We start from the raw sequence: 15,329 nt of genomic DNA, 5'->3' as shown, positions 1-15,329 counted from the left end.
AGATATATGTAAATTCTTATGTTTGGCTTATAAAGCCCTTCACAACGTGACCCCAATCTAATTTCTAATCCCACTGCACATTATCCCCCTTGCTGCACTCCACAGGCCACAAACAACTGGCCTTTCATCTTGTCTTCATACAAGGTCCTTATCTCCACTGTCTCATTCCTAGAAATGTTACTTCCTCACCTTCGTCTTATACTTGCCTTCAAGACAATATTTAAAGTGCCACCAACAGTGTCCACTTCTCCATGATACCTCTTACAATCCTGCCACCTGGCAGTGCCCTCCCTCCTTAATACCTTGGTGTTTCATATTGATTTTGTATATCCTTGTATAAATAAGTACATGCTGGGTAGATCTATCCTGTCCAATAGAACGTAAGCTCCTTAAAAGAAGGCTCTGTTTCACTTTTGTCTCTGTATCCCCAACACCCATCAGAGTCTAGCATATAACAGGTACTTAATATATGTTTGCAGACTGACCTGACAATTCTGATATTACAATTCCTGCCTGGATAATACAGTGACACACTGTCATCCTACCGTAGGCTTAAGGAAAGCAGTACAAGAGCTAATTTAGAAATCTTATCTAACTTCTTGAGAATTGGGATTGTTTCATTCTTTTTATCTGTATATGCCTAGTAAAATACCTGGCACATAGAAGATGCTAGCTAAATCCTTGCTGATTGATTACTACCACTATAACGCCCTGTGTCATATGCAGTGTATATATAAAGCCTGAAATAATGTATGTAAAATTAACCTAGAACAATTTCACCAAACTGGTGAGTTGGAAGGAATCTCAGAGGCTATCTATGTAGTCTAACCCCCCACTAAACTACTTAATAAAGTCTTAGCTTGAAGATCTCCAAGGAGGGGGAACCCACCGCCTCTTGAGGAAACTCCATCTGACTCCGGGACAGCTCGGTTAGGAAGCTTTTCCTGACATCAAATCTAACATGCTTCTGCAACTTTCATCTATTCTTTCTGGTTCTCTCCTGTAGGGTCAAATGGCACAAGTCCAATCGCTCTTCTGTGGGACAGCCCTTCAAATACCTGAACACAACTAACACACTCCCTGAGTCTTCTTTTAGCCAGACTAAACAGCCCTATATGGATTCAAGGCCCTTCGCATTGTGAACGCCTTCCTCTGGATGGTCTCCTCATGGTCTCCCACCTCTGTAAAGAAGAGCGAGAGAAGCATTCTCATCTCTCCTCCTGGGAACAAGCTTGGCCACTGTATTTTAACAGCATTTCGTTCTGACTCTTTTGTGGGGAGGGTTCTTTTCATTTACACTGTTGTAGTTGCTGTGCACTGTTTCACTTTGCATCCGTTCGTGTAAGCCTTCTCATACTTTTCTGTATTCTCCACATATATCATTTATTAGCACAGTCATGCTCCATTAATGTACCATGCTTTGTTTAGTTATTCCCCAGCTGATGGGCATGTGCTCTGTCTTCAGTTCTTTGATCCTACAAAAAGAGTTTCTATAAATATTTTGGTGTATATGACTCCTTTCATTTTGTCTTTGACCTCTTGTGGGATATATGGTAAACAGTGGAACTGTTAGGGACTTTAACTGGCTTAAAGGGTAATGGCTATTTTATATACTTCTGCCATTTGCCTATATATCTTTGACATCAGACCCTTATTAGAGATACCAGGATTTTTTTCCCAGTCAACCACTCCCTTTCTAACTCTACCTTCTAACTTTAGTTGTATTAATTTTGTTTGTGCAAAAGCTTTTTTTTTTTTGCATGTAACTAAAACTATCTAATTCTTGTTTGGTTAAGAATTCACCACAGTTATGAAAAATAGCTTTTCTGGCTCTCTTTCATTTATTTAATGGCATGATCTTTAATATTCAGAACAGCTTACCTATCTATTTTTAGTTTACTATGGTATATGGTACAATGTAATGGTCTAATTCCAATTTCTATCAGATTGCTTTCCAGTTTTCCCAGCAATTCTTGTCATATGAATTCCTAAGTAATTTATGTATTGGTGTTTATCAATGATTAGGGGTTTATCCATTATTTCTGATTGTTCCTCTCTATTATGTTTTCACTGACTTACTTTCCTATTTTTTTAACCAATACCAAATGGTTTTGATGTTTATTCCTTTATGATATGGTCTGATGTCTGAAGTCCTCGCTATTCCCCCTTGTTTTCATTATTTTCTTTGACATGCTGGATCTTTTGTTCCATCACATTAATTTTATTATTATCTTATCAATTTCTCCGAAGTATCCTTTGGTAGTTTAAATGGGTGTAACGCTAAATCTGTAAATTAATTCTGGCAGTATTGTCATTTTTATCATATTGGCATGGCCCAGCCATGAGAACTGAATATCCCTTATCCTTCTAATTATTTAAGATATTCTTTATTTCTTGAAGGAGCATTTTGAAACTGTATGTACAGATATTGCACATGCTTTGGTAGACTGACTCCCAAATATTTTATGCATTTTGTAATTATTTTGAATAGGTCATCCCTCCATTATTCCTTCTTGGACTTTCTTATTGCTGTATATAACTTCTTGATTTTTACAGGTATTTTGTACTATTATTTTATGGAAGGTGGTATTACTCTTTTTTTGCTGCCAGCCATAATGTCATCAACAAATAGGAATGGAATGGTTTTGTTTCCTCTTTAACTATCTGTGTCTTAAATGTCACTCTCAAATTCTTGCCATTGCTATCATTTTCAGAACTGCTTCAAAATCAGCGAGGAAAGATGATATCCTTATTTTATGCATGTATTACTGGGAAAGCATCTAGTATTTCTTCATTACAGAGAACGCTAGCTTTTGATTTTAGATAGAGAGAAAATCCCTAAATCTTTTCCAGATAAATTGTCTACCACACCTACCCCATTTGTACTTGTAAACTGTTTTAACCAAATGTAAGATTTTACATTGATCCATATTTAATTTCCTCTTAGTAGATTCTGTCCCAAACTTACGTTTGTCAAAATCTTTTTGGCTACTTTGCCATTCGGTGCGTTATCTATGCTTTTATCTAAGCATCTAAGCACAGCGTCTATGCTTTTATCTAAGCATCTAAGCACAGCATCTATGCTTTTATCTAAGTCCCTGGCAAAAATGTGAAGTAACACAGAACCAAGCACAGATCCTTAGGGCACCTTCTGTCACAATGTTACTGAACTATTAACTACTAATTTTTTTAGTCCAGCCATCCAACCAGTTCTAAAGGTTTCAAAAAGGAGGCTGCAAATAAATGGAGAATTAAAAATAAGAAAGATCCCATTAGAAAGTAGTACCTGAGCTACATTTTATTAATATAGTCTTTAAAATTTTAAATAATATTTTATTTTTCCCCAATTACATGTAAAGACAATTTTTACCATTCATTTTTTAAAAATTTTGAATTCCAAATTTTCTCTCTCCCTCTCTCACCTCCTCCCTCCCTGAGACGGTAAGCAATTTAGTATAGGTTATACATGTTACATCCTGGAAGACAGCATGTCAGTGGTGTTGTGAAAGAAGACACAGACCCAAAGGGAAAAAAATGACAACAAAATATAGAAAGTGAAAAACTGTTCGCTTCTATCTGCACTCAGACTCCATCAGTTCTTACTCTGGAGGTGGGCAGTACTTTTCAGCATGAATCCTTTAGAACTGTCTTGGCTCGCTGTATTACTGAGAACAGCTACGCCGTTCGTAGTTGATTGCTGTGCAATCCATCTGTTACTACAGACAATGTCCTCGTGGTTCTGCAGAGTGGCATTTTAAAAGAAGCTGTAGACTTCACGAAAGTGTTTTCCTGACATGGGAGACCACTTGTACAAAGGCAGAAAGGTGGGTGACATGGAATGTCGTCTACAACGAACAGCCAATAGACCAATTTAAGTGGAATAATGGGTACATGAAGTACAGTATTATGAAATGAGAGAGCTTTAAATATCAAGCTGACGATTACATATTTTATCCTGCAGGTAATAGAGGGAACTATTGAAGATTGCTGAGAAGAGCAGTAAAGGATCATATTAATTGGGAAATTGTGTGAGAAATAAATTGGAGAAGGAGGTGACTGGAGACAAGGCTGTCCAATGAGAAGCCTATTGCAGTCATTGAGGTGGCATGTGATAAAGGCCTGAAATAGGAAGGGAGGAAGCCAGGTAAGCAGAAAAAAGGGGAAAGACAGGAAAGATGTTTTCCAAGCAGAATCCCCATGACCTATTGTGGGAATTAAGAGAGAAGAAACAGTCATGGGGGACCCCAAGGCTGCATTAGTAGAAAAGTGATGGTGCCATCAATGTTAATGGTAACATCTGGAGAAGGGTAGACGGTTTGGAGAGAAACACAATCAGTTCCATTTTGGACACGTTAAGTTTGAGGTGCTTGCATGGCATCCAAGTAAAGTTAATACAGAATCAGAGAGTTTAGGTCACGACTTCTTAGGTCAGAATAGGATCAAGGATGCATGTGAAGGAATTACTCTCAGTGTGGAAATACCATGTGACCAGAGGGAAGGAGGAAGATGTGGTAGCCAACTGCACAAAGATGATAAACAATTCGCAGGAGCTAATATGACCAAGGGAGAGAACATAAAGAAAGAAGAGTATTCAGAAAGAGCCCTTCTTCTCTACGCACGTGGTGGCTCAAAGAATACGATCCACAAAAGAACCAAGAAAAGAACCAGAAAAAGTTGTCTGAGGGGTCAAAACAAGAGAAAGTACCCAGAAGCAGGAAGCAGTTAGCTCCCTAATAAAACCAAATTAGGTATTAATTTCAAAGTTACAAAATTCTGAAAGTAAGTCAAACTATATCCTTCACATCTAGTTACTTGACAAAAGTAAAAATAAAAAGATCTAAAAAGCTTAGGAATCATGACAAAAATAATAAGAGTAATCTGAAGCTCAGGATGGATCAATATTGTAAAAAATATAATAGGAGTTTCAACTATAAGTCATGATAAGGGAGAAGAATAGGTTTAATGTGAGTGGCAGAGTAAGGAAGGTGAAGGTTGGCAAGATGAGCATATGAGGGCAGAATTTCAACATGGTTTTAAATATCACAGGTGGTACAATTTAAGAGACAGTGAAATCTAATCTAGGAACAGGTAGCAAAGAGCCGAAGTCAACCGGAGAAAAAGATTATAGGTCTGAGAGACTGAGGAAATGAGAGCTGGGGGTGTCAGGAGAGTTATCAACACAAATACTTAACTCGCCAAGGGTGATGGCAGGGGATGCAGAGAAGAGGAAGCCAGAAAATCAGGCAGAAGTAGGCCTGGGAGGGATAGCGCTGTTAAGAACAGGTGTGAAGGCTTGGGAAGAGGCACTGAGAGCATACAATTTGCTTCTGAGGCAGTGAAACTAGATGTCTGGGATTAAGGAAGCAGGAGGGGGCAGAAGGGAAGAATAGTGTGGTAAGAAAGGAGGCAAAGGGTTAGGACAAAAGTTAGCAAAGTGCCTAGCACATAGTAGGTACTTAATAAATGCTTGTTGACTGTTAAAGTAGAAGTAAGAATAGTACAGCACTCTCTGTCCATAGACCTTTATGAGAGAGAACTACCAGTAAATCTACTAAAAAATTCACAAACTAAATTTGAAATTCTGTTTTGTAGGGCCTACACCAAGTCTCACTATAAGTGGTCTTCTTGCCCTTAAAAGTGAGGCACATATTCCATCATCAATTTCAGGAAGAAAGGAAGAACAGCCAATCTTTAAATCTGCATCATGTCTTGGTTCAAGCGGTCACTTGGCTTTTGATAGAGCTATGAGGCTTCTAACACTGATTTGGGGCAAAAGATGGATAAGTGATACATAGGCCTATATGAAGTCTCAGAATAGGCTTCAAGGATTGAGGAACAGCTGATGTTAAAGCTTGCCAAGAAGTCATACTCATGTAAGGCAACTAGGTGGCACAGTGGATAGAGGGCTGGGTCTAGAATCAGGAAAACTCAAGTTCAAATACAGCCTCTGACCCTCATCAGCTGTCTGACCCTGGGCAAGTTACTTAACCACTATCTGTCTGTTTCCTAAACTGTAAAATGGGGGTAATAATAGTATCTATCTCCCAAGGCTGTCATACAGAACAAATGAGATAACATTTGGAAAGCACTTAGCATGGTGCCTGGCACATAGTAGGAGCTTGATGAATGCTTGTTTCATAACTAATATGGAAATGTTTTACATGATTGCATATATGTAACCTATATAAAACTACTTACTTTAGAGAGGAGAGGAGGGAGGGGGAGGAAAGGAGAAAATTTGGAACTCAAAAAAATTTTTTAAATGAATGTTAAAAATTGTCTTTATGTGTAATTGGAAAAAATAAAATACTATGTAAACTCAAAAAAATAAAATAAGATGCTTGTTTCCTTCTTCCATGTACTGTTTTCCTCATCCTTTTATTTTCCTTCTCTTCTTCAAGAACTTGATTTGGAGAAGGAAAGTAAAAACTTTTCTTTTGAGAGATAATGAGATACTATGCATAAAGAGCTGGCCTTGGGGTCATGTGTTGGCTATGTGACCTCTAACCTCTCAGCACCCTAGGCAATTATCTAAGACAATCAATTACAGACAAGCTGCCAGTCTGCACCAGTAGGAGTTTGCATACCAGGATTTTCCCCCATAAGGATGAAATTACAGGTCAGGATATAAACAAAATTTTCTTCATAGAGGCAGGAAGGAATAAGGGAGCCAGAAAAACCGGGATTTGAATCCTAACTCTCTGACACTTGTTGGACACTGGACATCTCTGTGCTTCAGGACTGGCCTTATTTCTTAAGCTGAAGAGGGCTGTAATTTGTGCTGGTGGTGAAGAGCTATGCACACTGATGGAATCACAGTCAAGCTGCATTTATCATAAGATAGTTCTAAAACCATGACTTGGTAAAAAGCAAGTGCAAACGTACACACTAAATGTAATTTCCACTTACTTTCAGCAAATAGTATTTCCTTAAGGATTGTTCACATATGTTCAACTGCTTTTAACAGGCCTTCAGAGGATCTCAAGGAACTGTCAATGATGACAGCCACAGCCAACTGTTAACGGGGAAACGGTGCCCTAAGCTGAAAGTTATTTGTGCTAATGAAGTAATATTACAAATCCCAATCCCCCTCATCGACCCCAGGGAAAGGGAAGAAGAGGACACACAAATCCCATGATGAAATAAGCACACGTTTGCCAGGTTTGGCACCTGGAAAAAAATCATAAACCCGATCATTTAGTTGCCTTTTATGAGATGACAGATTTAAAACTAAATGATGCCGAAGGAGATCTAAAATTCATTTTCGAGGGGCTTAATGGCATATATGAAACAATATAACAAGAAGCTGGATCCATCCAAATCCAAGTCACCCAAAATCAAAACAGACAACAGTCCTTTCTGATAATGGCAACCAAGAGCCTAAACACACAGTAAGAAGTATTAACGATCCACTGCTCCAATTCCCTTCCAAGTTTTAACAACTGAGAAGCAGTTATAACCTATTTTATTTTCCTGCTATCTGTAATATCAATAGATTCAACGCCACATTGAAGTGATGACATTCTGTTATGGTTTTAGCAAGAAAAAGACCAAATGACTTTAAAAACATGAAGCCCACCATCACGACGATGGAATGACTCACCTTGCTGAAGAGGCTGAGTGTTTGAACTGGGATTCTGACTGGATGGCTGGGCTGAACTACTGGTGGTAGCCGTGGTGGTAGCTGTAACAAGTCGAACATAATGAAACTTGCTTCCAGGCACTTGAATCTGCTGAACATTAGGAGCAGTGGCCAGAGGAATAATAGTCTTAAACTGAGGCGTACTCACTCCTCCAACGGTGATGGTCTGCAAAGCTGACTTCACTGCCTATTTAATGACACAACATAGTCATCGTTAATCAGAGGCTTAACGTTTGCACTGCTAGCCTTTGTTACAATCCATCCCTGTCAAGTAAAAGCACATTGTACATCATCATAAAGTCGTTATGAACAGCCTGTTCAAAAAGAAAGGGAGAGAAAAGGAAGAGAGCTGGGAATACGATCTTCAGAAGGTAAAGGATCAATAACTCAACCAGCAAAACTGAGCATAATGCTACGTTGGGGTTGGGGGGGAGTGTGGATCTTTAATGATTCCCAAGCACTTCTCTCAAAACAGTCCAGATCTCTGTGGAAACTCTGAAACACCAACACAGGGGTCAGAAGCAACATGAAGAGCGGGATCGGGGAGCTCTGATCAGCACAACAGTCAATCAAGGTTCCAGGACCCGCGCTGAAAACATGCACCCCACACCTCCTGCTAGAGAGGGACCCGCGCTGCTTGACCGTGTACTACTCCTTACAAAAGGGTTGGGTTTTCTTTGTTTTTCAACAGAGGTAAAGGTATGGAGAGAAGGTAGATTTTGCTAATTGAAAAAAATGGATTTAAAAAAGAGGATGTAAGTTGAATGTAGCTAGGATAAGAAGAGAAGTAGGTAACAGAGACAATAATTTTTGCAGTAAATTTCATATATATATACGTATATGTATATATGTATGTATGTGGAATGGATTCAAATTTACAAGAATAAGACCCACTCCCCAATTGATAAAATGGTCAAAGAATATGAACAGGCAGTTTTCATGAGAAAAAGTTCAAGCTATCAAAAGTCAACATAAAAAAAAAATACTCTGAGACCAGCTGGAAGCTGGAGCCCTAAAGGCTAAGATCTCCCAGCCTCCTTTCATACCTGTGAAAGAACCCAGGTGTAGGGGAGGTGCGAGCCCGGTCCCCTCCTCTGCTGGCAACCTCCTTCCTCTCAGAGCTCTGGGCCAGCCCCCTGCCTGGGGAGTGAAAGCAAAGACATCTTCCCCCACTGGGATCCTTCTCCCTCCCCTGCTCAGCCTGAAGAGGACCAAACAGTGAGCCCGAGGGAATGGCTCCCGGACCCCCAAGACCCCCATGGCAGGAGTCACTGACATTCAAGGATGTGGTTGTAGACTTCACCCAAGAGGAGTGGTGCCTCTTAGACCATTCCCAGAAAAAGGTCTATAAAGGAGATAATGCTAGAAAACTCCCAGAACCTGCTCTCCCTGGGAATTCTACTTCTCAGAGAAGATTTGATCTCCCATTTGGAGGAAAGGGAAGTATCACAGATCCTGGATCAAAAAGTCCCAAGGAACTCCTGTCCTGAACTGGAAACAAAGATGGTGCCCATATATCAGGAAATGACTGAATAAATGCTCTAAGAACATAATGAATTGCTGAACTTTACAAAATGGTAAAAGGCCCAGTTTCAGAGAAACCTGAGAAGAGTTGTCTGAACAGATAAAGAGATAAATACAGAGACCAGGTTTGAAATAAAGGAGACAATTGAAAAACTGAACATCTCTGTGGAAGAATCTCACCAGCAAAGATTCATGAATGACTTCAATTTGAGAAGAATTTGTGACTCTGATATCAAGAATAAGAAAAATCAAAATGGGAACTGTGGATCTGATAAAAATACAAATGGTTTCAGACAACATTCAGTCCCAATTCAGTGTAAGAAAATGACTTCAGAGAATGACTCTTTTCAGTATAGTGAAGACAGAAGCCTTGTCAAGTGCAGACGTATCAAGATTTTCAATGGGAAATGATATTCGACCTCATTAGACATCAGAAAAGTGATACTAGAGAAATGCTTTATATATGTAATGAAGGAGGGAAGGCCTTTAGCCAGAACTCAAAGTTCACTGACTGTCATAAAATTCACACTGCAAGAAAATCTTAAAAATGTAATCAATGTGGAAAGGCATTCACACAGAGTTCCAAACTGACTCAACATCAGAGAATCCACACTAGAGAAAAACCTTATGAATGTAATAAATGTGGAAAGGCTTTCCAAGAAAACTGCTGTTTTGCTATACATCAGAGAATCTACACTGGAAAGAAACCTTATAAATGTAATCAATGTGGAAAAACTTTCCAAGAAAACTCCAATCTTCTTGTATATCAGAGAATCCACACTGGAGAGAAAATTTATGAATGCAATCAATGTGAAAAGACTTTCACCAAAAAGTCCACTTTCGCTGACCATCTGAGAATCCACACTGGAGAGAAACCTTATGAATATAATCAATGCGGAAAAGCTTTCTCAGAAAACTCCAATCTTCTTGTACATCTGAGAATCCACACTGGAGAGAAACCTTATAAATGTAATCAATGTGGAAAAGCTTTCCCAGAAAACTCCAATCTTGCCGTGCATCAGGGAACACACACTGGAGAGGAACTTTACAAATGTAATCAATGTGGAAAGGCTTTCCGACACAACTCCAGTCTTGCTGTGCATCACAGAATCCACACTGGAGAGAAACTGTATGACTATAACCAATGTGGAAAGGCTTTCACTCAGAAGGCACATCTTCTGACACATCAGAGAATATACACTGGAGAGAAACCTTAAAAATGAACTCAATGTGGAAAGACTTTCAGACAAAGCTCTGGTCTTTATCTTCATCAAAATATCTATACAGGAGAGAAAACTTAAGATTGTAATCAATGTGGAATGGCCTACCTACATAGGGTCCTATTTGCTAACCACCTGGGAATCCACACTAGAGAGAAATCTTAAGAATGTAATCAAAGTGGAGAGATTTTTTTGACAGAACGCCAGTGTTGGTGTATATCAGAGAAATCACACGGGAGAAAAAACCCTTAGAAATGTAATCAGTGTGGAAAGATTTTCAGATACAGGGCCTCTCTTGCTCAACATCAGAAAACCATGGTGGAGAGAAATCTTAGGAATATAATCAATATGGAAAAGCCTTCAAGTGACAGTCATCCCTTATTTCCCATCAGAGAAATCCTTTTAGATAGAAATTCTATCACGCTAATGACTGAGGAAAGGTATTCAAATGGAGTCTAGAGATAGTTTAACGTCAGAAAATTCATTCTGGAGAGATGCCCTATGTGGCCTCAACATGGGAAGGCCTTCAACCAGAGATCATCTCTCTCTCTCTCTCCGTTTTGGTTTTTTTTTGGTGAGGCAACTGGGGTTAAGTGACTTGCCCAGGGTCATATAGCTAAGTGAATGTCATGTGTCTGAGGCCACATTTGAACTCGGGTCCTCCTGACTCCAGGGCCGGTGCTCTATCCACTGTCCCACCTAGCTGTCCCCTAGAGATCATCTCTTACTTTACATCAAAGCCTTATAGATTTCCTCAATGGAGACACGATTTTCTCTGGAAGAAGCAGATGACCAGACACCAGAATATTCATGTGGGAAAACTTATAGAAGCAATGCCTTTTCTCAATGTCTGGGTCTTTATGTGGAGCTCACACTTGATTATATATTGGGGAAATCATGGTGGAGATAAAACTCACGGGTCCAAGTGATGAGGGAAGGCCTCTTGCTGCAGTTTAGACTTTGCTATACATTCCATATTTCGTACTGATGAAAAAGTCCTACAAATATGGTGAATTTTTCTCTGAAATCCTAATGTTTGTCCTTACTCTTTAATAATACTCCATAGCATCCATATGCTATGATTTCTTTAGGTGTTTATTAATTGATTAATACTCATTTCATTTCCCGTTCTTTTGGTGACACTGAGTGTCGTGGTACAAATATTTTTGTACCTGTTGGACATTTATTTCTACAATTATTTCTTTAATCAAGAAGGTGGCACAGTGGATAGTTTGCTATGCATGGAGCCATAAGACATGAGCTCAAATTCAACCTCTAGTACTTACTAGTTATGTGACCTTGGCCAAGTCACTTAACCTATTCCTGCCTGGTTTTCCCTATCTACAGAATGGAAATAATAATAGCTCCTACCTCCTAGGGTTGATATAAGGAATGAATGAGATGATATTTGTAAAAACATTTTGCAAGGATTAAATTACAATGGAAAAGCTAGTTATTGTTATTTATTTCATGGGCTATAAGTCTCATAGTAGAGTTAGTATACTCAAGTGGACAGTTCAGTCACTTTTCATTCAAATTCATACTCAGAACAGGGTAGAAGAAGGCATTTATTAACAGAGAGGGCACTGGGTTTAGAATAAGGAAAATGGATTCAAATTTTGCCTCAAGTGCTCTCTAGCTTGTATTTCTGGGGAACAATTTAAAAACAAGCCTGAGAAATTGAATAAATAAGGTACATAATATAAAAAGAAGTTGAGTATAACAACCCTGGGTTCAATAAATCTAAAGACCCCAACTATGGGGCTAGAATTTACTCATTACTGCAAAATGCTAGAAAAATTGGAAAGCAATCTGGCAGAAACTAGGTATAGACCAGCATCTCACTCTATACCAAGATTAGCTCCAAAGTATACATGGTTCAGATACAAAAGGTCCCCTCAAACATAATGGAAAAACCCATGAAGATACACATTTTGGTTTTGGCTAGGGGATGAGTTCATCACCCAACAAAGGAGAGAAAGGATCATAGAAAATAAAATGGGCAATTTTCATTACATTTTTAAAAAAACTAATATGTAAATGGAGTGATTAACTGGGAAAAACCTTTGCACAAAGTCTCCTTAATATAGGTTTCATATCTATATTACATAAAGAACAGGCACAGAATTATATTCAGGTATAGACAGACTGGATGTTATAGAATCATGTCAAAAAAGTATCACCAGGCGATTTTTAGAGGAAGAAATACAAACTATAAACAATCATATGAGACATGTTCCACATCTATAATCACTAATGCAAAACACCAATAATTAGAAAAATTCTAAGTTTGGTAATGGTAATAAGACAATGAGAATCAAATATTGGAGGCGTTTATTTTTATAGCTTGGATATTTAGTACAAAAACTCTGTATTTTTTTTTCTTTTTCAGCTAAGGGAGGTCAGGTCTGAGGGGCCGAAATATTTGTTAGTTTTAAAATAAAATTTAAACAAGAAAGAAGTTCCAAATCACAAACAATTAGATAAATGCAATTAAATCAATTCCCAAGTTCCACCTCACACCCATGCAACTGGCAAAGATGATAAGAAAATGACCTGTGAGAAAACAGGCACATGAGTTAATTTACTGCTGGTGAAGCTGAAAAAGTCACTAACTTGTACATACCCTTTGAGTCAGTGATACTACTAGATGACAGTCTCTCTTAGAAAGGAGAAGGAATCAAGTGTACAAAAATTTAACAGCTCCCTTTACTGTGGCAAAGAACTGGAAACTAAGGCGTGATGCTCTACAGTAGGGCAATGGGTGACCAGATTTTGGCATATGAATGGAACAGAACACAAATGGGCCAAGACACATGAGTAATATCAGTGAAACCTGGGAAGAGTTACATGAACTAACGAAGTGTGCAGTGAGTAGAATCAAGGGACTGACTGATAACAATAACTACGTAAAGGTCAATTAGTTTGAAAGATGGCGCATCTTGGATTATGGCAATAACCAACCACTTTTGCAGAGGATTTATCAAGATCTGCACTACTTGCCTCCTGAATGAGAGGGGATGACCATAAGATGGAGATTAAAGTATATTTTGGCATAGTGTAGGAATTTATTATGGTTGACTGCTTTCCTATTTTTTTTTTTAATTTTGGGTAGGAGAGGATAGCAGTGATAGAGATCAGGAATAGGATTACCCTTCCCCCACTTCAAAAAAAAAAAAAGTAAACTGAAGGATTTTTTAAAATTGTTGCTCATCCTTCATTTTTAAAAACTTTTTTTTTTATTATTTTTAGGCAATTGGGGTTCAGTGACTTGCCCCGGGTCACACCCACCCTTCATTTTTGAAGAGGACCAATAATATCACAGGGTGATAACTTGTATGTGAACTGGATTTAAGTGAGTCAGAGTTGCACAAAGTCACTCTTTCAGAGTCACTGAAGTCCAGTGGCAAGATAAAAGTCAGGACCAGTGGTGGTCGACCAGGAGGCAGTGGATGATCTTGGCATCTTCCATGTCTAACCAAGCTCTGATCACTCCACAGCACCTGTTTCCCCTCTTCGTGGCCTATGGAACAAATTGTTCTCATCCACCCAGTCTGCCAGGGAACTCTTCACGTTTGGGGTAGACATTCCCCCAACTTACCGATGGGTTTAAGGCCAGTCAGTTACCCTCAGCCTAGTTCAGCCTGTCTGCCAAAATGGACTTACCAGTGTGCAGCCATGGCCACAGCTTCTTGGAACCACAGATGACAGTTCAGTGAAGGTGGACACCAAGGGTGGATGAACAGCCCTGAAAAGGGTTCAGCAACCTTCACACCAAATATGCAATAGACCAGGAACAAGTCCAGAAGGAGTGAGGATAGTTTTGAAGGTGTCAGGTTGGACTTTTTAATTACTCAAGAAAATCCAGCTCCCTATATTAGAACTTGTTTCATGTGTAATCCTCTTTTTTGTTTGTTTTTTTTGTTTTAGGGTGTATATAAAGTGCTTCTTCTGTTTCGTGTTTGTGAATTTCAAAATAAAAAACAATAAAATATAAATGGTTCCTTTTCTGTCATTTTCACCAATCTTGATGGCATGACAGGAAATTGCAAAATGATTTTAATATGATTTGTGCTTACTATTGGTGCCTTGGAATATGTTTTCATGTGGTCATTCACTGTTGTCAGTACTTTTGAAAACTTCATATCCTTTCAGCACTCATCTATTAGCAATAGCTCTTGGCACACAATGGTGTCCATTATATATTTTTGAATTTTACTGGTTATTTTGACATAATGTTTGATATTTTATCCACTCTACAATTTCTCTGTGACTTTCCTGCATCCTGCACTACCCCATCTGCCTTTCTATGTTATCTGCCTCTGTACCACTAATAGAAGAGTTAAAAAAATGCTCTAAATCACTAATAAAGAAATGCAAATCAAAACAGTTCTGAGGTCGTACCTCATACTCCTCAAAATGGTAAAGTGGACAAAAAAAGAAAATGATAAATGACAGAGGTGTAGCAGACAGGCACTGACAGTTTATATGATAACAATATTGTGAAGACAAACAGCCTTGAAAGACTTAAAAATGTCTGATCAACCAACCATAATTCCAGAAGATGGATGATGAAGCTTGTTCCATTCACCTCCAAACAGAGAGACTCCAGATGCAGAATGAAATACACATTTTTACACATCAAATGTGGGAATGTTTGGCTTGACCATGCATATTTCTTACAAGGATTTTGTTTTTTTCTTTCTTTTTTCAAAGGGGAAGGTGAGAAAATAAATGCTTGTTAATTGAGAAAAAAAAAGTAAATAAAAAAAATGAATGCTCTTCTGTATACTACATCACATAACTGGACAACTGTTGGGGAAGAACAGAGGAGAACTTCAAGGAGCTCCAGAAAGAATGAAGCCGCTACTAAGGCAAAGCTGACAGTACGCTAAGCTGCGTATGTGCCTGGTGATGCTGTAAAGACCGATCCCGCACCAGAA

General features: G+C 38.7%; 1 protein-coding gene, 1 long non-coding RNA gene and 1 pseudogene across 4 annotated transcripts in view; 2 read left to right on the top strand and 1 right to left on the bottom strand.

The window, feature by feature from the left end:
- LOC110209656 (uncharacterized) overlaps positions 1-1,757 on the top strand; it is a 53,070-nt gene extending 51,313 nt beyond the window's left edge. The window contains exon 3 of the long non-coding RNA XR_013484025.1: positions 1,007-1,757. This is a non-coding gene — a long non-coding RNA (uncharacterized LOC110209656). The remainder of the gene's footprint in view (positions 1-1,006) is intronic.
- Positions 1-15,329, bottom strand: part of LIN54 (lin-54 DREAM MuvB core complex component) — an 85,549-nt gene that overhangs the window by 29,351 nt on the left and 40,869 nt on the right. For all 3 annotated transcript variants that reach the window (XM_020988422.2, XM_020988423.2, XM_020988424.2), the window contains exon 5: positions 7,604-7,829. In XM_020988422.2, coding sequence (XP_020844081.1) covers positions 7,604-7,829 — 226 coding nt within the window. The remainder of the gene's footprint in view (positions 1-7,603; positions 7,830-15,329) is intronic.
- LOC144455293 (uncharacterized) lies at positions 9,514-10,878 on the top strand (annotated as a pseudogene).

The sequence above is a fragment of the Phascolarctos cinereus genome, unplaced genomic scaffold, assembly GCF_003287225.1.
Source record: "Phascolarctos cinereus isolate Bilbo 61053 unplaced genomic scaffold, phaCin_HiC Scaffold_9;HRSCAF=440, whole genome shotgun sequence".
NCBI classification, from domain to species: Eukaryota; Metazoa; Chordata; class Mammalia; order Diprotodontia; family Phascolarctidae; genus Phascolarctos; species Phascolarctos cinereus.
Note: the sequence above shows the minus strand (reverse complement) of the source record. Positions and strands in the feature narration are given on the sequence as shown.